The sequence below is a fragment of the Botryllus schlosseri genome, chromosome 9 (assembly GCF_051294905.1).
Source record: "Botryllus schlosseri isolate E-star chromosome 9, Bs_hap1, whole genome shotgun sequence".
Taxonomy (NCBI): Eukaryota; Metazoa; Chordata; class Ascidiacea; order Stolidobranchia; family Styelidae; genus Botryllus; species Botryllus schlosseri.
The window spans coordinates 19492774-19518475 of record NC_137244.1 but is presented as its reverse complement, the minus strand read 5'-3'; the positions used below and the strand labels follow the sequence as shown (position 1 = coordinate 19518475).

The 25702-nt window shown below is 41.6% G+C and overlaps 2 protein-coding genes and 1 long non-coding RNA gene across 3 annotated transcripts in view; 2 read left to right on the top strand and 1 right to left on the bottom strand.

Annotated features, from left to right (window-relative positions):
* The window catches only part of LOC145447318 (centrosomal protein of 290 kDa-like), a 32159-nt gene extending 14328 nt beyond the window's left edge, over positions 1 to 17831 (top strand). The window contains exons 26-51 of the mRNA XM_080325744.1: positions 51 to 198; positions 1421 to 1553; positions 2483 to 2668; positions 3102 to 3208; positions 3881 to 4004; positions 4065 to 4220; positions 4291 to 4382; positions 4694 to 4832; positions 5696 to 5895; positions 6093 to 6177; positions 6236 to 6364; positions 6981 to 7118; positions 7876 to 8015; positions 8726 to 8953; positions 9011 to 9140; positions 10071 to 10184; positions 10257 to 10417; positions 11376 to 11521; positions 11580 to 11728; positions 12154 to 12435; positions 14403 to 14573; positions 14894 to 15018; positions 15081 to 15222; positions 15445 to 15521; positions 15728 to 15839; positions 16909 to 17831. Coding sequence (XP_080181870.1) covers positions 51 to 198; positions 1421 to 1553; positions 2483 to 2668; positions 3102 to 3208; positions 3881 to 4004; positions 4065 to 4220; positions 4291 to 4382; positions 4694 to 4832; positions 5696 to 5895; positions 6093 to 6177; positions 6236 to 6364; positions 6981 to 7118; positions 7876 to 8015; positions 8726 to 8953; positions 9011 to 9140; positions 10071 to 10184; positions 10257 to 10417; positions 11376 to 11521; positions 11580 to 11728; positions 12154 to 12435; positions 14403 to 14573; positions 14894 to 15018; positions 15081 to 15222; positions 15445 to 15521; positions 15728 to 15839; positions 16909 to 17217 — 3923 coding nt within the window. The 3' untranslated portion in view covers positions 17218 to 17831. The remainder of the gene's footprint in view (positions 1 to 50; positions 199 to 1420; positions 1554 to 2482; positions 2669 to 3101; positions 3209 to 3880; positions 4005 to 4064; positions 4221 to 4290; positions 4383 to 4693; positions 4833 to 5695; positions 5896 to 6092; positions 6178 to 6235; positions 6365 to 6980; positions 7119 to 7875; positions 8016 to 8725; positions 8954 to 9010; positions 9141 to 10070; positions 10185 to 10256; positions 10418 to 11375; positions 11522 to 11579; positions 11729 to 12153; positions 12436 to 14402; positions 14574 to 14893; positions 15019 to 15080; positions 15223 to 15444; positions 15522 to 15727; positions 15840 to 16908) is intronic.
* A 44-nt stretch (positions 17832 to 17875) lies between these two features.
* LOC145447319 (mRNA cap guanine-N(7) methyltransferase-like) lies at positions 17876 to 21313 on the bottom strand. Its single transcript, XM_080325745.1, has one exon. The coding sequence runs from the start codon at positions 19494 to 19496 to the stop codon at positions 18252 to 18254; it is 1245 nt and encodes a 414-aa protein (XP_080181871.1). The 5' UTR covers positions 19497 to 21313; the 3' UTR covers positions 17876 to 18251.
* Positions 21314 to 23946: 2633 nt separating this feature from the next.
* On the top strand, positions 23947 to 25702 carry LOC145447317 (uncharacterized). The gene is made up of 2 exons (XR_013917528.1): positions 23947 to 24367; positions 24463 to 25702. It is a non-coding gene; the product is annotated as an uncharacterized LOC145447317 (long non-coding RNA).

The window sequence follows — 25702 nt, the reverse complement described above, 5'->3', positions numbered from 1 at the left end:
ACCCGTCCCTTGCAAGAGTTACGAATCACCCGGCAATTGTTTCGTAACAGACGAAAAAGAAATCGTAGTCTTCCATGTCAGGACAGAGACGACAAACAGAAATCGACAGCTCAAGAAAACCATCCAAAGCTTGAGGCAGCAATTTAGCGGAGCATTACCTCTGCAGCAGCAGGAGAAGTTTTCTCAATCTATGATACGGTTCGTTGGGGCGATACGTAAAACCGATACCTAGGGATGGTGTGAACGTAAGGTTCACGTTCGCGTTCTGTGTGTGAACCTCGGAAATTTAGAGGTTCGCGTTCACAACAGAACCTTGGTAGGTTCTGCACTGTGAACCTTTTGGTAAATTGTAATTTTCACTCCATTATAAGATCTTTGGCTCAAATTTATTGCATTTCAACTGCGGGCCACTCCATGCATGGTGCTGGCAGCATAGAAAATCAACACTAAACGAGCATGCACCATGCACCTCGACAACCTTAAAAGTTTTACTCGCTTTATTGCAAAAATTTTCTCGAACTATCCCGCTTTCCGTTCGTGAATATTTAGTGACTCTCTGCTGTGAGCTTGACCCGTAATCGATATACGTAGTCAGCGAATGATGCTTATTCCACCAATCAATGACATTGATATCGTCTTCTGATGTAAAAAAATGGAACGGTCGTACTAGGTCAATCTTGACTTCATATCTTTACTGTATCATTAAAACCAAATCCGTGCGAGGTGCTTGCTACTGCTGCATAACTTGTTGTTTGCGGTATCGGTAGCGAGTATAGAAACCAGTTGTACACTCTGCTCAATATCAATGTAGCAATACTCAGACTCCGAACACATTGTCCAGTCTGGCTAGGACCGTTAAGGCTTAAGTTTATATTCCTTGGTAAGTCCTCGTCGAAATTGTTGGAAAAGCGACGGGCTGTACTGATTTTATGCAATTATTATACCCTTTGATTACCGCAGTTGATACTTTTAGCGACGTTTAAAACGCCGATATGTACTTCAGCATTGTGGCATTATGTGGGCCGAATGTTCGCTACCTATCGTGTACATTAATATAGGGCATAGTCTATCTCTATCACTTCATTGAAAGAAAGGGTTGGAATTAGCAATATGACGTCACGTGACGTCACGAGGTTCACGTTCGTGTTCACACAGAACCTTTCAAAAAGGTTCGCGTTCACACGAACCTGAACCTTTCAGAGGTTCACACCATCCCTACCGATACCTACCATCGCTTTATTAATAGTTTGGTATTATTGTAATAATTTTTTGTGTTTCAATACATTTTAATTATGAACGTATTATTAAAATGAATCTTGTAACCAGAGATATAACCTAAATGGTGTAGCACAATTAAGACCATACGAGACAATCTCTTTGGCCTCGATCGAAATCCCGAACTCTGTCGTTTGCTTTTCAGGCTGCAAGAGGACAAGCACGCCGTCCAGGAGGAATTGAAACGGGTGAGGAGAGAGAGGGAGAAATTGGAAGACGAGCTGGCCGAGGCGAGAGTCAAGGAGGAAGGCTTGCAGGAACTGAAAAAGACCATCAAAGTAAATAGTAGAAATGCACATTCCACTGCCAAAGTGATGAGTAGGGGGATTTTTTTTACCTATAAAAACGGAAGATTTTGACCTAAAAAATCAAAATTTTGACATTTTTTACTTGCAAAAACTCTATTTTGACAAAATTTTGACCTCACGTATGTAAATTAGCTGTTTTGGCACATAATGTTAGAATTGTAGTGCTTATCTTCATTTCTGGTGGGAACTCTCTGCCCTTTTGGCCTGAATAAACTTTTTGGGCATAAAAACTGAAAAATTTTTACATGAAAGACTTTATTTTAACGAAATCTTGACCTATGAAGAATATCAGCAGTTTCATCAGGCATTATAGTAGAAATAATAAAAATTGGTTGTAGCACAGCGAAAGAGACTTTCCTACATTCTTGGGTAGAAAGTGTCTGTCATTACTGAGTAGCCTACCAAGAATGGAGAAAGAACGTTTTCAACAGCACCAGTTGTTCGCTGACAACAGTGAAGTTGTGCGTACACTGCTGGTGACACACCGTGTTGCGTCATTCTGACAATGTTGTCTACATCACAATTTCTCATCAACAGCTTCTTGTTATAAGAACCAATGCCCACGCAGTCTTGGTTCAGTCAGGATATTGCGGTACGTTCGGCATAAACACCATGTTTCATTTGACCGTTTATGATTCACAATGAGCAGACAATGGGATAGGCCTATAAAGTAGACTGCAAGGTGTAAAATTTCAAATGATAAGTTCACCGACAGTGCAAACCTAAAGGATTGAGTAGAAATTCTCGGTATCGCGTCTGCTTGTGCTTGCGTAAAACGCTGACTACGTTGACAACATCTGCTGTTCATTGCCGAAACTAATTTTCGCCTTGGAAAATATTTCCGTTTTGATATTCAAAGTGCTCCATTTTCTGAACCGCCACGTTTATGTTTTGCCCAGGACGGACGCGGCGCTCAGAAGCTGGAAGAGTGGTGCAGGAAAATGGATGCTCTGCGCCTTCAAGACCTCAAGCTGCAAAGACAGGTCGTCAGGCAAACTGACGAAATCGCCTACATGGAAAAAGTCAACGCCCAGCACGAAAAAACGATCGCCGCCAGAGAGGAGGACATCGTCGAAATGTTGAGGGTGGGTATATAACCGGGTTGTAATAACTCGAGTCATGACTCGACTTATACGATTTTTTGGTGACTCGTCTTGACTTGAGTCATTTTTCTAAATGCGTCAAATAACTCGACTAGGGTCAATTTGTGTATTGACTGGACTTGTACGCGAATCAGTGTGCATGACTCGAACCAAGTCATATGACTCGAACCAAGTCATATGACTCGATACTAGGACGGCCAAGACAGACGTTTCATTGTACCTGCGAGGAATGAATTGGACCCGGACTTGATCGGTGGTGAATTGAAAACGACTCGACTTGACTCGAGTCAAAACTATGAAAGTGAGGTTGACTTGTGACTCGGAACCTTGTGACTTGGTTGCAACCCTGGATATAAACAATTAAACACGCTGAGGCTCTCGCTACAACACACAATGACGCGTCGCGTATTTGCAGAATCAAGAAAAACAACAGCTGGAATGGGAGCAGCGAGAAACGGAATTGGAGCGGATGATCGACGATTTCGACGTGAGGCAGCGGGAGGTGGTCAAGCATGCAAAGAGGTGGATTTTTGTGTTTTCACCGATACATTATCAGCATTATCGCAACGTTATTACGTCGTGGTAACATTTCAATCGTCTGTCATTCCAAAGTGTTGCATATTTTCAAGGTATCAGTTTGCAGCGAATCAGGCGCACACATTGAGCCAACGCCATCTACCTTGATTACTCTCAAATTGTCCAAGTCTGTGAGGTCAAAATTTGTGATATGCTATATTGATTTGCAAAGTATTTTGATTTTTCTGCCCCTGATGAGTGTGTGCTTGAAATTACACGGTCTTTTTTCAGAAATGAATGTATATCAGCGTTCAATCGTTATTGAAGTTGCTTACCTCAGAGAGTCTCCTCATTTACATGACGATAGCAAATTCTGTCGATTGAAGTCTATTCTACACTCTGGATTGCAGCCGCATCAGCCATTTATCTGACTCTTTGCCAAACTTCGTGTTTGCAAATCGTTAAATGTAAACTATAGTTCCACCTTCAATATGATCTCCGTACGGTCGATGTGGAGAATGTGGCACGGTACTCGTTCCTAGCATACTGTTACATTCCAGTACTTTGGGCATCAATGCCTCTCTCTCTCACACACCCACCAAGATTAGCTGAAACGAAAAGTTTCAGAAAGTGACAAAAAGGTATGCCTCAACCTCTGACCCTACTCTTTTTGTTTAGGCTTGACGACATACCGGACCTACTACCCGACCCGACCCTGCCCCTTGACATTCAACTGACGCGGGCGTTGAAGCAAATCTCGGATTTGAACAAAAAACACAAGGATCTCGTCGGACAGATCAAGGTGAAATTAGGTCATAGATTTTTCGCGTTGTTCTATTCAACCATCTTGTTTCACTGACAGTTCTACGAAAGTGACACGAACCGGCTTAAAAACAGGATACACGTTCTCGAAGGCGACGTGTTCGCCAGAGACCGTATGGTGAATGATTTGAGGTTGAGAATTCCGGAAAGTGGCGTCTCCCGTCAAGTCACGATCGTAAAATCGCAATCGCAAATGGTGATTAGCCGTTTTTCAAATATTTTTTTGCAATTTTTGAATTTTTTTCACCGACGACATGCGTTTGCAGGGCGGGGAATCGGATAAGCAGCTTCACGTCGCCAAGGAAACGATCGAAACTCTGAAAAAGAGACTGCAGCAGAAAGAGGAGAGCGTAGAAAGGTGTGGTGACATTAAATACAAGTTCATCGCTTGTTAAAACTGAAATTTTGAAAGCTTTGGGCCATGATGGTGTATGGGTCGGGTTTTATTTCGTCTGTTAAATCAATGTTAGTGTGAAGACTAAGCTGTTATGTGTCTCATGTTCTAAAAACGGCATGAAGTTTGAGGAAGCAAAATTTGTGAAGATTCAGACACTTCGTGAAATTTGTCGGCATAATTAAGGACGGGCTATAATTAGGCATTTTTTATCGACCTTTTGACAAACAGACCGCTTGTTAACGCTTTTCGATACCTTTTTTTTTTCGGTGCAGATTCAAAAAGCTGTTAGAGGAATCTCGCCGTGATTACGACTCGGCTATCAAGCAGCACGAAAACGAACTGTCGTCCATGCAGAGAAGAATCCATTCCAAGGCTGACGACGCTTTCGGAAAGTTCAGAAAATCGGCCGCGGTAAATAGTCTATGCCGTTACGTAAGCGATGCCCTGTTATCACTATGTTGCGAAATTTAACAGCTAGGCTTCAAATATTTTACACTCGCAATTGACCTTCGTTTCATCGATATTTTGCGAAATATGAAAGCCAGAGTGATGTCACACATTATGTCTGTGATTTGAGACCCTTTGATTTCTCATTTTATTTATCTGTTTATCTGATTGCTATTGTTATTATATTCCTTATTCACAGTTAAACTGCTATATACCCGCACAATCCGGGAAGCAACATACCCCTTGAGGACAATGACGAGATTGAAGTAAACTTTTAGAATCTCATTAATGGAGTCAAATTGTTATTTCAACACAATACATGATTACATAATAATTGGCAAGGGTTGCAGAGGTAGAGATGATTTAGAATAAAGAATCGAAATAACAGAAATTGCTGTGATTTTCAAGTACAAGTGTAATTTTAGTTCAGTGGTGTTCAGGTTCGTCCGAAGAATATGCACTATGCCCAATAACGTGATCTTCTGGTCATGTCGAATTATTATTATTATATCCTTTATTCACACCGACCTGCCCCCGAAGGAAGCAATGACGGCGTTGAAGTATACGTGAAGTTTCAGCGAAAATAATAATGATAATAAGACTAATTAATGTTTACAAAAACATTGTGAGAAAAATATTGTTATTTTTAGTTATTCATTATTTTTATTAATAATAATTTTATTTTATGTATTTTTCGTAACTCTCCCGACTCCATCCATGATGTAAATCGGCAGGCATCGTCTCACATGAACAAAGCAAGATCTCATCGCTGCGTAAATCTGAATATTGTGCGATATAAATCTAATCGACTCTGCACCTTTTTCAAGGACGGCATGCAAACTTCGGGCGGCAGACCGCTGAGCGGAGACCGCTTGAAGCGTATGTCCGAGCTGGAACAGTTGACGCAACAGCAAGACAACGCGTTGACCTTGTTAATGGATCGAGTGAAGGCGGCTCATGCGGATATCAGAAAGCAGAAGGAAGCACTGGACAGTTCGAGAAGGCAGGCGGAGAAGGAAAGAAACAAGTAATGCGTCTCGAGGTTTTTGTAGATTGCCGAATGCTGCCGTTTGATATCAGTTTTCGGCATTTGTACGAGATAAGACTTGGAAAAGATATGTAAATTCTGATGTACACTATCATAGGCGATTTGTTTGATTTGGCTTTGGTCATGGTCATGGTCTCCTCATCTTCCTGGCATGCCACAGCCATTCCTTTTGACAGGATTATCGCGGAATACGATATCGCGCTGAAACAACTCAAAGACGCTTTGTCCAGCAAGGAGAAGAGTATCGACGAACTTGAAATGGTGAGGACGATCTGTCGAATTATCACGCTCTGCGTTTCACGCTTCGTTCCTTTACCAGAAATACGCAAAGACGCAGGCGGACTTGCAAAGCCAGCGGGATTCGAATAATAAAAACGCGTCGGCTGCCATGAAGGGTATGGTTGAGAGAATGAAGGCGCAAATCGAGGAGAAGGACGCAAAACAAAAGGTATTGTTATTACACGATTCAATGGGTTTGAAATAGGACAGGTGTCATTGGTTGTTGTTTTTCATTGGAATTGACATGATCGTTAAGAAAATTTGTGAGGCATACTAAGAAGTGCCAATTTTGAATAGTTTGAGTTTCTAATTAATCCTGGTCTTGTATATTTGAGCTAAGCATAAGCGGGCTTGAAGAAAGAAAAATTTGTTTATGCATATGCTGACTTTGCCTATGAATATTTTGACAAAATTATTCGATAACCTGAAATGTTTTGTGCCTTCCGATTAATACGAATGGTCGAATATCACATTTTATCGTCTCATGGTCGCTATCACTAATTCGTAATGAGTTGGTTGGCCTTGCGACTACTAGCGATCATATTTGCATAATTTGCTGAACTGATGGCACTGTTATCAATTTTGATGACATGGATCGTGTTATCAATAACTATTTTATAGTAAGAGGCGATTGTTATTTGCACATTAGAATATTATTAATCTTAACAATGTTCTTTCCAATTCTGTGCTAGTCGCTGACAATTACCCCTAACGGGTGTCAGCCGAAAATATTCGGGTTCATTTCAATATGAATATACTTTTCTACCCTTTTCTACCTCGTGCAGCGACTCAGCCAAGTTATCAGCGAACTCCGCGCGGACATGGTGCAACAGGCGCAAGAAAATCTACGAGCCGCAAACGAAGGTTCCAACACAAACGCCGCCGTACAAGCGTTAGTACAAAAGAAAACGGAAGCTTACCGGGTATGTCGCTTGTTTTTATATGCAAAGTTCTTTTGCATTCTCCACTAGTTGCTCACGATTACCCCTGACGCGGGTCAGCCGAAAGAATTATGGTTTGTTTCAATATGAATCAGGGCTGTAATGATTCGAGTCAGACTCGAGTCACGATTTTCTGATGACTCGACCTGACCCGAGTCATTTTCTTAAAATATGGAAATGACTCGAATCGACTTGGGTCAATCTGTTTATGGACTCGACTTGGACTCGAGTCATCGCCCATGACTCGAACCAAGTCATATACTCGAGACTCAGACGGTCAAGACCGAAATTTCATTGTAATTTCAAAGCACAGTGAAGTAACCACCCTTTTGGGATTTCGTCTATTGGTACTGGTACTTGAAAATGCGACCAGAAACTGTTAAAAGTGAGGAAAATTAGTATATTATAAATGCGAACCATTCGATATCACCAAACAGAGTTACAAAAGTGGGTTTAGCAAGACTTTAACTGGAAACTGAGTAATCAACACAATGACTTGGACTCTGACTCGAGTCATAATACCATGACTCGAACTCGAACCTCTGCTCGATGACTTGGACTCGGACTTGACTCAGTGGTGAATTGAAAATGACTCGACTTGACTCGAGTCAAAACTATAAAAGTGAGATTCACTTGTGACTTGGTTACAACCCTGATACGAATATATTGTTCGATTGTATGTTTTAATTCTGCACGTCCAAGAGTCTCTTTGTTTTATGTGGTTGATTGTATTTTTTAGGACGAGATCGACGATTTGAAAGATAAAGTCGCGATACTGCAACGCGGCCTGAAGCAAGAGCGAGCTAAGCACGAAAGTATGAACAGCGAGCTGAAGAAAATGTTGGGAGAAGTCGAAAGGAAGACGTCGGCGATTGACAGGTTTACACGGCTCTTGATTGCACTAGGCCAGTATAGTTCTCAATCGCCAACTCTTTTATATTAGACGTTTGTCCACTAATTAGAGCGATGAAACGTCAAATTTTAAAAGGACTAGAAATTTGGAACACATTTTTCTCCATCGCGATATAGAGTTGAAGATGGCATATGTCACAAAGCTGTTTGAAATTAGCCTACAAATCGTTGAAGTCCATTATATATGAAAGCTAAAAAGGCATTTTACACAATATTTGTTGAATTTTGACATAGAACTTAGCGATATTTGTCAGTATCTAGCAAATAGCAAAGTCACGGTTTCTCCGCAGAAACCCAACAAAATGAAGTTAGTTGTTTTTATCATGACTGCGCCTTGCGGGAAATTGACAGAACCATGCATAAAACGTGTAGTATCATGAAGTCAGCAGCAAATTACTCATTCAATTAAAGTTTCCAATATTTGGTTTTGAGTTGCATGCATTTGTCGTAATAACATTTTTGGGTAAGCATGATTTTTTAAGGTTCACCAGTTCGCGAAAATTGTTTTGAAACTTCCATTTTGGCTTCATGTTATCCTTGCCATTCAACAGTAATAATCGAACATGACAGCAACTAAAATGAATAAGTGCAATGCCGTGCATGAGGAAAAATTATTGTCGTCCTATTTCTCGCTGCGAGTTGTCACCCATGGTATCCTTCTCTTTCCTCTGTCGAAGATTGAAGAACGAAAAACTGAAAGTGGATCAAGAGAACGAAAAACTGCGAGACAAATTGCGCCGGTACGTTCAGTCGAGCGATACAACTAAAATATCAGTTCAAAAACCGATGACTCAGCAAAAACCGGACTCCGATGAGTCGGATGATGATGATGACGATGATGATGATAATGACAACGTACCGGTCAAAGAAAGTCGCGTAACCCCGGCGGACGCTTCGAAATCTGAGTAATATATAAGCCTTGCTTGTTGAAAAGGATAGATTTCGATGCTGGTCCATTTCAGAACACAGCCGCCCACAGGTAACTCCGTTTCGTACCATTTTGGTGTCGATAACGCAAGCAGGATACGAGAATTGGAAAGTGAAGTTCAGAAATTGACGACCGAATTGGAACAAGCTGCAGCCCCCGGAAAGGTATAACCGTTGAATGTTGTCGTCATATCCTGTTTTCGTCTTATAACCTACGTCAGTCTGAAAATTTGAGTAGTCACCCATGGTATTCAAGTATTTGGCGATAAGACTGTTGATAGTGTTGATATACAAAATACATTTGAAATGTCTACTAGTTGCTGACGAGTGTCAGCTGAAAATATTCGGGTTTATTTCAAGACGAATATATTATTTATTCATGATATCGTAATTTTCCTCAGTCCTAACAGTTTCTGGCCCTATTTTCCAAGTATCAGGACCGATAGTCGAAATACCAATAAAGTGGTGACTTCACTATTCTTCGAAATCACAACGAAATGTCTGTCTTGGCCGTCCTAGTATCGAGTCATATGACTTGGTGCAAGTAAGTAAGTATGTACAAGTCAATACACAAATTGACTGGAGTCGAGTCATTTTACGCGTTTGAAAAACTGACTCGCGTCAAGTCGAGTCACTAAAAAACTACTTGAGGATTTCGAAAAGTTGAAGTGCGACACCTCTGATCATTTCGAGCGCCGCACACAGCATATGTCTTTTATCTTGTGGATCGTCTGCTTTGTCAATTCGAGCTCTGGAAAAAATTCTTTTGTTCGCATTGTGTTTGTTCTGCTATCCACTTTATTGTTTTATGAGCGGCCGTCTCAATGGGCCGGCTACTTGGGTATTGTTTGCGCTAGTAACTGAGGCTTTGTAGTGTGTGAACGTGTTTATCGCGCTGGCGTCTGAGCTGTTGAGGTTGATTGGTAAAGCGTAGGAATGAAGCGTGTGCAAAATCAGTAACGAAGTAGCTGTCGATCACTAACTTAACTTCACTTGTTTTATTTACTTCTTCAAGGGCTTATGATTTTGGAGTTTTTCGCAATAATGCTACTTTTGTGTTTCGCATAATCGAAAAATCGACTCGTACTTCTTCAGAACGAACTAGAATTTGTAAAGTGGGAGACTAAAAAACTTTGGCAAGGTCGTGTGGAAAATCTGAGGGTGAAACTGCAGGAGAAAGAACGCACCGTGCAGCAGTTGGAGAAGCAGGTAGCTTGTAATTTAAACATTGAATAGTAAAGATTGAAATGGAAATTTTAACAATTATTAAATTATCGCCAGACCGCATCCTTGCGAGAGACCGTGACTCGTCTGGAAAGAGAGAAGACACGTAAAGTTGTGGGATTTCACGCTCCAATTCACGCTGTCGCAAAAGACAGCGAGCCACCGGCTGTTACTAAAGCCGCTCGAGACGAGGGACATAGAATTGAGGAATTGAGTCTGTAAGTGATATATTGCTGTCGTTGGTGTTTTGCATTTGGGAGGTTTGGAGAATAAAATTACAGCACAAATATGCTGGATGTTTTTATGTTCCTATGTATAAGAGCAGGCGTGCCCAACATTTTCAGCCAAAGGGCCGAACATTTTTTGTCGTCCGATAGGAGCGATTAGTATTAGGTAAAGGTGAAAGCAAGTCTTATCTTCTGCGGTAAGCACGAAAATGAATGAATGCAATAATATACTTGCATATATTGTGGGTCGCCCAGCTGGGCTGGAGGGGCACTAATATTATATGCAAGAAATCAAGTGATAATAGGTCAAGTTCAAGTTAAATGGATCTGCCGTGAAATATTTTAATATGCGAAGATCTACGAAGTATGTAGATTGTAGCTGGCCACTGGTTTTGCCAATGGGTCGGAACAGTTAATTTAGTCATCAACATCCTAAAATTTCGCAGTCAGGCTGATCAAATTTTTGGTTGGCATCGCAAGTTCACAATAACCGGGCGATTTATTACTTGATAATGTAACTAATTTCCAAAATTTCCTCGCGGAGAACTAAAACTTTCTAGCGGGCCACGGGTTGGCCACCCCTGTGTGAGAGGATTCCATCTGTGTTTTTTTTTCAATTGGGAAGGTTGGAAAAGATTATTTAATAGCACAGTATTCCAAGATTTATGGGGATTATGGGGATAGAGACATATCCAAATTGAGAGACGGTAAAAAATTATGTTCCTAGGTGTAGGACGCACCCGTATGATGCATTGCATACTTCCTCACTTTCTAATTCGAAATTTCGAAAAATATTATTAGAAGCAAGAATATTCCGATATTTACGGTAACAAAAGCGTTATCAAATTTGAAGAATCATAAAAGTTTCTATTCCCGCTTATTGTGGTATATCACAATGCCGTACCTTGATTCGCAATTCATCGCGGTAACGCTTCCATACTCGACGCAGAAAGCTTCATGAAGTAGGCGAAGAAAACAGCAGGCTGAGGACCGAAAAGAATTTACCACGAGACGTGAACGTAGCCGAAATGGAAGCAAGGAACAAATCACTCAGCGAACGACTGGAGGCTCTGGAGAGAGAGATGACGGCGAAAGGTAACTCGATGGTCGTGTTTTAAGAAATTCAGTACGATTCAGCGTTGTATTTTGAAAGGCGCCAGACCGCAGACCGCTCTTTCCGTGGACCAGCTGCACCGCGACAGGGAGAGCAAATTTCAGAGCGAGCTGCTGAAGCTTTACTCGGAAAACGCGGAGTTGAAGTTTCAGGTTGAACAGTCCAAGATAGACCTGCCACGCTTGCGGGTGAGATTGTATTTTATTAACATTTGGGCGGCTACCATGAGCGAATGCTACGAATCATTTGACTCTTCAAATAGTTTTTATATTTGTCCTCAGACACTTCGCCCCCCTTAAAAAGCTTGGCATGACCTTTTCTTCCCCTGAAAGCCAGAGTATTCAAGTAGATTTTATGTACTTGTAATACTTACCCGAGAAGTTTTATTCGTATATTACTTTTACTTAAAATAGTTTTTATGCAGATATACTAATTCGACTTTGCAAGAAACCGAAAATAAGCGGAGACATGTTGTTTTCGCCCATTTATCACCTGTTGACGTCTTTTCTCCCATTAGGGTGGAAATTACCCTTTCGATAACCGCCGAATCGTTATTTTCCCATTTCGCCGCAATCGGCGACATCTTAATCATCCCAAAATTGAAATCGTTCAGGATCGAATCTCCGACCAGCAAAGATACATCGAGCTGCTTAAGGCCGAGAAGCGCGAAGCCGAGGTGCGCGCGGACAGGCACCGCGCGGCTGGCCAGGCGAAAAAAGCCGGGAAGGACGCGGGCACGACGGGCAGGTCTCCGGCCGAGCTGGAGAGAATGATTGGCATGCTGAAAAAAGTAGTGGAGAGAGTGCAGCGAGAGAACGAGACGTTGAAGAAGGCGCCGGGCGTCGTCTCAAATGAGGTTATGGAGAGCGTCAGGAAGGAAAACGCGCAGTTGAAGGTATGTGATTTTCATTTTCAATGTGTGCGCTACAATGCGCGAAATTTTTCGTCGTATCAATGACGAACGTAAGTGTTGTATAAGTAGCAAGTCTAGTAGTGACTGGCTTGACAGCAATTGGCGACTGCAAGACTTCAAACGAATTCTATATCGGACTACTTGATGCCTCAAAACAAATGTGCGGGTCATCTAATGAATTTTATTTTCATATATTCGCCATATTTCACGTGCCGAGCACGAATTTGAAGACAAAGTTTGGGATCAGGGTGGTAACCAAGTCGCAAGGTTCCGAGTCACAAGTCAATCTCACTTTTATAGTTTCGAATCGAGTCGATTCTGAGTCCGAGTCAGCTAGTAGAGGGCCAAGTCCGAGTCACAGTGTCTTGACTCGAGTCTAAGTCATTATGTTCAGTTTGCAGTTCAATCTGGTTCAACACACTTTTTTCAACTCTGATCGAGTGATATAGAATGGCTCGTATTAATAATATAGCAAATTCCCTCAGTTTAACATTTTCTGGCCCAATTTTCAAGTATCAGGACTGATAGACGAAATACCAATAATGTGGTAACTTTACAATTCTTCGAAGTTACAATGAAATGTCTGTCTTAGCCGTCCTAGCCTCGAGTCATATGACTTGGTTCGAGTCATGGAGAATGACTCGAGTACAGGTCGAGTCAATACGCAAATTGACTCGAGTCAATTCGGAGTTTGTTAAAACTCTCTGATTCCGACTCCAACTAACTTGAAACTGAACCAAATGTTCTCAAATGTTGCAGTTACGCTAGTTATCAATTTTTTCATGTAATCGGCCTTTACGGACTTAATTTGTATCTGCAGGATAACTCTTTTTAAAAACTAAAAACATTGGCTAATTCACATGGTAAAAACAAAAAATGTAATAAACGTATCACTTTTTGAGTCGATTTAGAGCAGTGGTTCCCAACCTTTTTCGTCTCGTGCCCCCCTTGGCCGAAATTTGAGCTAAAATTCCCCCCCTATGAAAAAAGTTGCCTGTGACTAAAATTGTGCTTTTTTAACGCGCAACCATGTGTTGACAGAGCAATTAATGGCCAAACATATTCAGATATGCCCGAACTATGGTGAATCCGGACCGCACTAAACTTTGGTAAGGTACAGTCACATTTGATCTGTTTTTGACCGATCGGGTAGCCGCTGACGAAAAATAAATCATCAAGTCCGCTTGCTATGGACTTGAGTTGAATCGATGAATTTGGTACGTTAAGTTTTTCACGTTAGCTCATATGTTGGCCTAAAAAGTTGAACAAATTTCACTAGCGGCCTTGTGCTGAATTCGGCTTGACATTTTCCTGCTTAGTAGCAATTTGGTCGAGAGGCTGTCGCAGACCCAACGAAATCGTCTCGTGAGCCTCACTTTATCACGGGGTGTAATAGCTACGGAAGGCATTTAAACATATACCTATAGCTTGAAATCCGCCAAAGAAACATACAATTGTAAAGAACTAATTTCTACTTAACAGTTCTATAACATAAAAATCTAAAAACCTTGTGAACCCAGTGTATCTTCCGATACAATGCCAAAGCCAGATTCCCCCTAAAAATTTCAAAATTCCCCCCTCCCCCGGTTGGGAACCACTGATTTAGAGGAATGTCGAAGTCGGAGATCTGCGAAGAAAATAGTCGGAGTCTGTAGTGATTGAACGGACTCGACATCCCTTGTACAAAGTCATCATATGTGTATTGTCTGTTTCAATGCTATTTTAGTCCTTCTATCAGACCGCTCGAGCCTAACTAAAACTCACTGGACCAATCTAAATTAGAAACTCATTACACGATCCGCGCCCCTTCAGCACGGGTCACACAAATCTTTGTTGCAGGCATTAGCCACGTTTTAAGAGTTCGATCGATGGCTACACTTTTAACATCTGAATTCTTTGCTTTATCGTCAGAGGCAGTACAGGTGTAAATAAGCAAGCTTACTTTTCAGCAACGAATCGACATGATGTCGAGACAGATTGGGGGTCAGCTCAGTTCGAGATACGAAAGCAAAACGTTGGGCGTGGAGAAACTGATGAAAGAGAACGCCAGGTTACAGAGAGAACTTACTAAAGAGTCCACCGGCCATGAGAAATTGAAGGCGTCCAAAGCTTCGTTACAGGTAAGTTGGGGTGACTCGAGTCACGCCTTCTGAATGATTTGACTTTATGTGCCAAAAATATGTAGGTTGTCTAAGGGGTCATTGTTGGCACTCAAGTAGATGTAGAAGTAATGTCAATTTCGACTTGATTACAAGCGGAAGAAGTTATTTTGAGTAAGTAAAAACGTCAGTGTTCTAGAAAACTGTAGATGTAAAAGTAAGAAGTATTCTAACATCATAACCAATTGAGTGAATAGTGTAAGTAGTCGCGTAAACCTACTACAGTAATTTGAAAAGTAGAATTACTTTGCGTTGGAAATCGCGACGATTTCTCTTTTCAGAACTTGTATGAGAAACAAAAATCCGAGAACGATAACCTAAAGGAACGTCTCCGCAATGCTGAAAGCCGGGCTCCTCGCGCCTATGGGCTAGGAAGCAAAGGACGTGGTTCCGCCACCTCAAACAAGTACGCAATTCTTATCTATTTCCTGACAATAATAGCTTATGACACTTATCTTTCGATGGTAGAGCGTTGGAAATGAAATTAAGCCAGTGCCGAGCAGAGTTAGACGGGAAAAATTCTCAAATTCAAGATTTGAGAGTCGTTTTCGAAGACTCTACGAAGAGAGTGCAGGAAGCGCGCAGAGAAAACGAAGCTTTGAAACAGCAGGTTACGTTTTTTTCGACATAGATTCGCTACGTACGGGTCTGTTCTGTAGTTACAGTACCGGGGACTGGGTTCTAACTTCCATGAGCTGAAAGAAAACGTCAAACGTTAAATTTTAACTGGCGACTCTTTCTAAAAGTCGGCCACGTGCGCTAATCATACAGTCGTTATATTGTAAGCATATTTCGCGGTACCCAAAAGGTGTTGATGAACGCTTTGTTACAGATCGAGATATTGGAAAGATTCCCCGTACCAGCTGAGGGCGCTGAAGCTAGCACTGGGAGAGAACTGCAGCGTGCCAGGTACAACGATTATGGTATTACTTTCACGAAGTCTCTGCAAATCTGCATCGACCTTAGGCTTGCTAGCAAAATCACGTTTGTTGTGAAATTTTCAAACCATCTCTGCTGTCGTGTGAGCATCAAACCTTTGTCGTGCCTACTATTTTTTGCCTCGCAAACGGATTAATTCGACCTCGCCCACGTCTGTTTGAGCATACTCTCTTCAGAGTTGAGATTGCACGCTTACTGAAGACCAAAGAGGATCTCGAGGGGATGCTGCAGGTTCTGCGACGACAGGATGTGCCGAGCACAGACAAAGATGCCGGAAGCAATGTCACGGTGAGCCGCACAGATGTGCTACTTAATAATAATGTTTGGTGCCCGGTAACATTGTGTGATTTGGTTTGAGCGTTATGAGATTGTGTACAGTGGCAGTCAGTTTTGGGATATGCTGATATCACTGATATGACTTGAATTGTCATGACTAAAGGACGAAACAGCTCCTGTGTCACTGCAACTGAATATATTTTCGAAAATTGTACTAATTCGTACCGTCATTTGTCAATTTAATTTTAAAAGCGGCCATCTCCGGTTCACTGCCACTAACTCAAGTTTTGACATATCGTTGAAAACGCTACTTCTACCAGTAATTTAGTAGAAAATTTGTTGAGTAGCAATGCTTACTATTTAGACCAGAGGTCACCAAAATTTTTGAAACCAAGATATACTTGTTGATTAATGCGAAGGGTTACCAGTTACTCCCAACGTTTACCCGTGCTTGGTTGAATTTTTTCACTGGGCACTTGAGGTTTATGCTCCTCACCAAGCAACCTCCTCACCAAGTAACGACAACTCTTCCCGGGACCCACATCAGGGTCATCGTGTTTAGTTGCGTTGTCGCGCTTGGTGACGAAGCACCAATCTCTTCGTCAAGGCTCGGAAACAATGTTCCCTCTAAGCTGCGCAAATGCGCAGTGCTGACACGGTCTCTGCGCACAGAAAATCTAACTTGCGCACAAAAAATCCGAAGTGATGACCTTTTTTTGTCGTTACGCACTGTTTTTCAAGAGTCTGCGCAGCAAGTTGGTGAGTTTGCGCAGACTCGTCAAAAATTAGAGGGAACATTGCTCAGAAGTATTAACTAGATTCCCTTTCGGACTCCGCATTCCCTTCTGGACTCCGCTGTTCACACGAAACCAACCCTTCTCCACTGCGACTTAAATATTTGCTTCTACCATGAAGGGCGACTCATTTGGTCTCTACTGACCTGGCGCCAGCGGGCAAAACGTTGGCGACCCCGGACTTTGACCATCGTAGAAGTGATACTCAAAGCCTAATTGTGTGATTCGCGCGCATCATGAGACACTCGAGTGTGCCCAGAATTAATCATCACGCCTCTCTCAACTAGGATGACGCCGTGTTGTTGAAGCTCCGGAGGTTCGATGAGACGCAAGAGAAAAACATCAAACTTAACGCTGATCTCGCTCTGACCGAACGAGAGCGCGACAGACTCGCGGAAGAAAATGACAGGCTGGAAAAAGCCCTTTCTGAGTTCAACGATGACTTTTTCGACGAAATCGAGGACATGAAATTCAATTACAAGCGGGCCGTGAAACGAAACGTGCTGTACGAAGAGCAGCTGAAAAATTTCGCGGAACGGTTCAACGTCGAGATTGAGGTTCCCGGCGAAGATGACGACTCATCCGTTAAGTCATGAACGTTGCCATATGCTATACGCCCGTCCGAAATGTGTTTTATCTTCAGAGTAACGAAGTGATTCTACCTCTCCACAGTACCTACTCGAGCAAGTTTTGCCTACCTTCACTACTTGAAGCGGTTATGATTTAGACTACTTCTACGGTTTTCAGTTTTTTAAGCAAAACCAGGCTTAAAACACTTACATTTTTACTTACTAGAGATCACTTCTGGTACTCGAGTAGAGATATACAAAATTACTTCTACTTCTAGTTAGTGTTAACATTGACTATTTCTACTAATCAACAGTGTTTCCATTCAGGCAAAACTAGACCCAAAATGGAATAATTACTGGTACTTGCACAGGAATTTACGGCGTTACTTCCCCCCCCCCCCCCCACCCCGTTGTGTGCGTTGGCGGTTCGCCAGTCTTCCTATACACAGCACTTTGATTTATTTCTTTTACGTGCAGTGTTGAAGGTGTGAAAGAACCACTTTTTTATTTCTTCCAGCATCGCTTAGATATTCTTTCCTTAGATCTTTGCAGGTAGAGTTACTACATTATAGCTGCTGATGCCTCCATTTCAAAGCGTGTACAACATATTTTTCTAAAATAAAGAGTGTTTAATTATTATACCGCGAGTCTTCATAAGTTAACACTGAATCCAACATCTCCATGCTCTGGAGCGCAATCGATGATTGTATTATTAATAAACTTATATAAAAGCAGTGAGATATGACAAGACGCATTTGTCTCAGAACACATACTAGTAAAGAAAGGTCATCACTTGATGCCTAGAAAGCAAGTTGGGGAGCACTTACTATTAATTTTCATGTCATCCATTTGGCTGAATTGTGACAGGTGTGGGCACTGAAAATACGACAGATATTGTCAATGGGGACAACTTAGTTTTGTAGGTGCAAAATTAGTTCACCGTGGACCCCTTAAAACTAGTTTGCAGACCCCAGGTGTAAATGTATCTCGAGGCGTGTAGAACACTGTATGGCCACCGGTAGTCCATTTTGTAATGTCATTTTCGGTACATCGAACACATATCAGCTTGAAATAACAAGTAGAGGTATATCGTCGCTCGTGCTGGCTGGCACGTCAAACACTTCGTCTTCCGATTCTACCTTTTTAAACGCAAAAACCACATACAAGCTCGCCGCGTCCCATTCCGACTGAGACAACGTGCCTACTTTCGGCTCGCTGCCCGGCTTCCTCTCTTTGATGTCCGCTATCACTTGGTCCGCATGACAGTAGTCGTTTTCCTTTCCACTGCTGGGACGAGCGCTCGGGTAGTACTCCAGAGCTTTGATGGTTTTCATGAGGTCCTTGTTTTCGCGAGACCTCGAGTTGGCCGCGAAAAAGTCCGAAAACGTCTGCCACAAGACTAATTCCATCCCGAATCCCTTGGCCAATTCCACCAGCACTTTTCTTTGCAATACAAATTCGTGACAGTCGACAACGCCGTCTAAACGAAAATTGTAACGGTGGCCGTAGTCCGCGAATTCGTCTTTGGAATCAAACGAGACACTGTAAACGTCATTACCGAACGTGTTTGTTTCGGACTGGTCCAATCTCTGACGTAACACGTCTGAGTTCACAGTGGTGCCGACAAAATATCCGCCTTTCCTCAATCTCTCGCATAGGTTACGAACCATCATCGTAGCACGGGCCTCGCTTTCAAACGAATAATGCATGACAAATTGACAGCTTGACAAGTCAAAAGACTGCTTGTCGCTTCTGTAAAGTTCTGATAAGCGTTGCTGCGTAGAGTCTGCAACCAGGAATTCAGCTTTGTAAATATTTCCCTGCGCCTGCTTGTAGTTGTGATTGTACCGAGTCTTGCACTGATCGATAGATTTGGAAGCAATGTCGGTGCATACTATCTTCCTCACATTACCTTTCTTCCACTTGAGCAGATCGCCACCTTTGCCGCAGCCCAGATCTAACGCAGTGACGCCTTGCGCCTGGCCCTCGTCTCTCAAGCGATCTTGAAACGTCTTTAACAACACGGACTTGACCCAGTTGTTGAAATTCCTCATGAAATATATCTTGCTCTGAGTGCGGGACACACGACCACGTTCGGGCAGTTGGTTGTAATGGCTAGCGATCGCGTTTCCGGCAGTGTCGCAGAATACTCGGATTTTTCCACGCGGTTTTCCGTTGTCGCGAAAGTCTGTGTCGTTCAACTTTCTACGTCTGGACCCCGAAGGGCTATTGCCTCGGTTACTGGCCATAATTGCTGGTGTACTGAAAAATATTCGTAAAAGCTTAGCACCAACTTTACATTTCATAAAACGATGTTGGTCAAAGGCATACAAAATAGATGTGCAAGATTGTATAAATTAAGCGTAGCAACACTAAAGTGCCCATAATATAACTAACCTATATGAGGTTAACCACAGGATATGGCAATACAGAATGATAAACGGTACCGATCGATATCAATGATGCATCAAGAAGGCCGATAAAAGAAGGGCTTCACATTTGGCATCCATAATATACTAATTATAAAATTGCATCCAACCCGCTAACATAATTGACTGTATCAGCAATCTATAGCCGACTTTAAGCTGTAACATTGCGCCCCTGATAATGAGACGATTACACTGAAGAGTCTCTTACGATAACTATCTAAACCGGGTAGAATTAGCACAGCTTGGCCTGGATGACATAGCTACTTGTAGAACATTGTGAAAAATACGTTGCTTACGAATAATTTCAGTGCATAATGAAGTATCGTTAAAATTTCAACAATTATGACTGCCATATTTCTACATTGTAGGCCTACTGCTTCCATTCGATACTGCGAGGTAAGGCCACGTTACAAAAGCACTTTAAGTCAGTAAAAAATAAAATGCAACAGAGGTTAAATTTCAAAACGCAACACGAGGAACCTCGTCATCAACGTGTCTGCAAGAATCGAAAGACAGGGAAAAAGTGTGGACGCGAAACTTCCTGGTTAATCGATCTAACTCCCATCTCATCTTACAAATATGTATAGTAGTAAATGAAAGCATTTCACATTGCACACACAATGTTAATAGCCGACATAATTCAAATCAAAAGATGGACAGACGACGAAGAGGCATGTTACAGCACAAATTACAGAACAAGTCGGTGTATCAAAATCGATCCAGCAATCTCGATACCCACGGCTTACATGCATTGCACATACAAAGCATTTGTTGGTCTTGACACACACATATAGTATAGACCAGGAGTGTCAAACTCAAGTTGTGTCACGGGCGGGATTCAAACCTTCAAATCGCTCAGGGGCCGGACCAGTGAAATTATTCCAAAATTTTGCCTCAAAATTCATGCCGGCGTTGTCCACTTGAATACTCAGTTATCCAGCCTAGGGATCATAGGGTTCTATTCTATCGAGACCTTTATTAGCAAACAATAAAATTGGCAAAAGGTCGATGATTATTCGGTTGAATACAGTTATATAATTGCTAAAACAGTGACTTTAACGACGATATAGCCTACGTTAGCGACTTGGCGTAATGCTATGATTGCTTTGTTTTACTCGAAATCTGGCAATAGTCCTGTGTCTGCATTGTGAGGAAAAGGCTACACGAGATTTTACTGTCGACACAGACGTTGACGTTATTTGGTTCATCATTATGCTGCGATTCTGATTTTTCTGGAAGTCGAGGAGTTGTTGAGTCATGAAGTGCGGCCACAGATATTTTAAATATATTTTTGTGCAACAATAATGTTCTCCGTGAAGCCTGCATATACCAGTCACTAACCGGCATTTTCATTTCTGTGAAGTACTACGTTTTGGTCTATTTCTCCACAAAACTCAGTGTGCACTTTTTTCCTTCTCAGAATTGGGTGTCAAAGTCAATGACAGCCACTTGTCGCCAATGGTGATTGCACTGAAACCACAACACCAATGTGTGATGGTTATAATGTTGCCTATATAACATACTCAATATTTTCTGTCTTGAGACATAACTGATGAGAGTAATTCGTGCTAATAATCTCAACATTTCTCAGAAATACCAAATACGACCCGCCAGACGTATGTTTGACACCCCTGGTGCAGACAAAGAACCATAAAATAAAGTTATTTAGGTTCCTTGCTAGAATTCATGTTGTTCTTATGACGGCGTCTCACCGCGGGGACAATTCCCAACAGCGGCTTTACCACTTTGGTTTCTTCTAGAATGTTCGTTTAAAATTTCTTCCAGTTCAATCTGAGACACGGGCTGTCGAATCTCGCACCCGGTCGGCCTTTTCAGCCAGTACAGCCTTTTATTGATGGGAACATTGGTTCGCTCAAACGAGTCCCATTGCTGCGAAAGAAACGCCTTGCATACTTGGCAACAAATAACAGTCCAGTTGTCACTCATCGGTTCAGCCCCGGGGGCCGGGTCGTGATACTCCAGAAATGGAAAGAAGGGACACTCGTACCGTGATGAAGGAGTGGGTACTCGGGAGTATAGCAGTTGCGAATTTTCGTCTAGCATGCTGGTGCCACACACAAAACATACCCTCATGCTCATTATTATTGTAGCGATATAAGGTACGGAATGAACAGCATTCTGAAATTCGAAAGATAAAATCCAATTAACTCCATACAATATTTGATCCCGAAAATCAACTTTACTCATCTATCTAATATATTAGGATATGGGCGTCCCACATCTTCACAGCGAGTAAGGATACGGCAGCCGATATTGAATATCTTTCGACTTCAAAGTCTTCAAGTGGAACATCTGCATCGACTGCATGCAGCTACAAAAATTTTCGTTTTTTAAGACCAACAATTGACCCTACTTAATTGTTTCGATACCATCGAAATTTGAGATGTATTCTTATGTTTATTGGGCCGTTTATTACATATATTTTTATCAAGATCTTCTTGGGAGGTACAGAGCTTCAATAAGCAATTGATTTTTAGAAGCAATATTGAAATGAAACCGAATATTTCCGGCTGACACTCGTAAGATAGAGTGGAATTGGTGCCAACGTCACGCACAACTATTCGTTTGATTAGGCCTACTCAATTATTCTATAAGAGAAACCCTTCTGTCACGCGCAATTCATTGCTGAAAACAACCACTGTTTCTAGTCTGGGTCAGGTGTAATCGTCTAAACAAGTAGAATAGGAAAGGACGTTGCATAACAACAATAGGTAGTAGTATAACAAAATATGACATCATCGGGGCGAAAATAGCACTTAAGCTCAATGTATATATTTGAATCAACTTAGAACATCACAGGCTCGGGATACAAAGAAATATTATCAGGAGTCGAGACGACATGGAATAGAGTATATGTCAATCGCAATCAAACACACTATACACCCTTCAGGCCTAGTGAGACCTTCATTACTTTTGAGTTTGAACTGTACTATGCAGAAGTATCACATATACCTACCCGTGCTCGTGAACATTCAACGTACTTTGGAATTCATGAGATTAGCCCAGGGATATATACATAATTCTACATATCCTGCATTAACTTAGTATTACGCACAAAACCTTTAACACGGACTTTCCAAATAAGCCACCCGAGACCCGTCGTCCACCATCATAACCTGAAGATGAATGCAAAATAATTATTGTTCACTACAATCCACTGAGCTACAATCACATTGATCCGATCCCGATCTCCGGATATTCCGAATCTTGGTTTGCAAACATACTGTGGCGTCAGGTGAAAGGCTCAGATTATAGATACGGAGTAAGCAATACTCAAATCAATATTGCGCAGACCATAGCGATTATGTACAGATGTTGATTTAGAATCGAACAAGAAACTACCTATCGTTTACATTTGATGAATAAACCAATATCATTATTTTGAATCTTGCAATATGACACCTGCGACGACGGTCGTACGTATATGTATTTTTTACAAGCCCCGAACTACTGCTATCTCCGGCTAAGCAAATTTGCGTGATCCCCATGCGCAGATGCATTGTGGGTACTCGGTTAATCGATTTAGTACAGGGGCTTATGGAAAAGCGGTCGGTGTTTGAATATATTTGATTCGTATTGGTTCTGTAGTATTGTATGCGTATAGAGCTTTGAATGACTAATTATTCAAACATTCAGGATTTGTTTCAGCCCAATATCTCGTGTCAGTATATTGATATTCTGTGTAATTCGACATGTCGAAGATAGTACGTTTATCTGGTGGTAGTGGTAGCCTTTGCTGTGCCTATATGGGGGTAGTAAAAGGCGGAAGAAGATGTCCAGTGAGTCGTATGCAAGAAGTAATAGTAACGGCAGTAGTGATGAATGAGTCGATAGTAAAGCGTCGATACCCCAGAAATTTTCACCGGTAAGTGAATAACAGAATAAGCATATCAGCCAGACATGCCCAGATCAGTCACAGTTGTAATGAACAGGTCATGGTAAAGTGATAGCAGAACATTTCGTTGCAGCTATATGAATGAAATGACCAGACCAGACTACAAGCAGAAATCCGTGTCACCATATCTTCTATGTAATGTTCATCATCAATATCTGTAATAATGTCCATCTCACTGTTCGTATTTTGTCCATGATCGAGTACAAGCAGTTCGGCTAATAATCAGTTTAGTATTCAATTCTTGCTTATGCTATGTAGGCAAGAGTAGGAATACAAGGAAAAGATTCAATTAATGGCCTATGGGTTTTCATCAGCATAGTTAAAACAGGATATCTTTTTCAGATGCTAAACAAATACTGTGGAATTTGCAAATTCCATAGTCGAGTTCATCTATATAGTCCTTATAGCTCTGTGCGAAACTGTCAATTTATTCATTCAAAAATATTTTTTAAGGTTTACCTTTGAACTGCTTTAGCTTTAGAAGGCTGCGTCAATCTTGAATACAATAGCCTATGGAGTGAAAAGTGTCAGATGTATACTTTTATCAGACAAGTTATTTTATGTCCCTTCTGCTTTTATCATAGCTCGTAACAAAGAATTGACTATTTAGTGTGATTTGCTTCATACAATGCTCCGTATAATGCAGGTTTCCTACTAATGAATCGCTGAAAGGAAGATGGTTAGAAAAAACTGGGTTCCATCAAGATCGTCAGTTATCTGCTCCGATCATTTTCCGGAAAGTGCCATTTACCATGTGGGCCAGTTGATACGTTTGAGAGAGAATGCGGTGCCAACGAGATTTCTGAACTTTCCGAAATATATGAGGTCAAAGGTACAGTAGACATTTATAAATTTACTTCTGAAGTTAACTTTATATTAGTATACCCTTACCCTAGCCTCTGTCGATGTGAAATTCGTGAATTTCAGGCTTCCAACAAACGGCAAGCGAGACCAGCAACACTTCAAGATAAGAAACGTTATTGTAAAGCACAAACCGGTGAAGCAGTTCTCCACGACCATAGTTACTGTGCACGTACCTCTCCTCAAAAGCTCATTCAACAGCAACGCCGTAGAGTGGTACAAATTAAAAAGGGGTTGCAAGCTGCCAAAATGAGGACATATGCCGCCTGAGGAAAAAAGTGAAAACTCTGGATGAGGTCATTGCATCTCTGAAAAAAAAAAAAAATTTGATCAGCGATTTGTGTGGAAAAGTGATGTCACACAAATTCAGACGTCTACCAAGTGAGCTGTTACAGCCATGAAGCTACAAGTTGGTGGAAGAGGAGTCAAATACTCTAAAGAACTGCAATATTTTTGCAATGACACTGCAGTATTATTCTGCTAAGGCATACAATTTTGTGCGTCAAAATTTTCAACTCGCTCTTGCCCATCCGACTGTGATAAGGTGCGGGTATGGAAAACTTCCCGCTGAGCCTGGCTTTACTGGTATTGCGTTTTATGCTATCAGTTGATAAGTAGAGGCATCAACAACTCCTGTAATATGTTCCATAATGATGGATGAAATGTCGATCCGCAAACTGGTTTTTTGGGATGGAAGAAGATATCGAGGATATGTAGACATGGGTACTGACTGCGAGGACGATGATTTTTTGCCACTGGCAAAAGATGTATTAGTTTTTATGGCTGTTTGCGCCAATTCATCCTGGAAGATTCCGCTTGGATACTTTTTCATTAATGGTTTGACAGGATCGGAACGAGCAAATATGGTATGGCGAAACCGGTGCAACTGTTGCTTCATTGACATGCGACGGGCTTTCCTGCCACTCCGCTATGCTTTCCTCATTGCGGGCAAACATATCGTCCAGGAACATTGAGTCTAGTTTTCCCGGTCCATATTTACCCAATCATCAAATCCAAGTAATTTTAGATACTTGTCAAATGCTCCAACTCATCAGAAACTGCCTAGCAGAATGGGTACTTTGCTGGAATGGCGTGGTCAGCAAATTTGGTCTACTTAATTGCAATTACGATCAGAATTGGTTCGTTTATTGTACCTCGTTTGCAGATATTAAGCCCTTACTTATCCCACATTTTACTTTCAGATCACCCTCAATTACGTCGAGGGTGACGTCAAGTCAATAACAATTGATTAATTTCTGTTTTTATTTTTTTATGTTACTTATTTTAATAGAAAAATCATTCAAAA

Excerpts from the sequence above, each read along its gene's own strand:
- LOC145447319 (XM_080325745.1), bottom strand. The coding sequence starts at position 19,496 with ATGAAATGTAAAGTTGGTGCTAAGCTTTTACGAATATTTTTCAGTACA.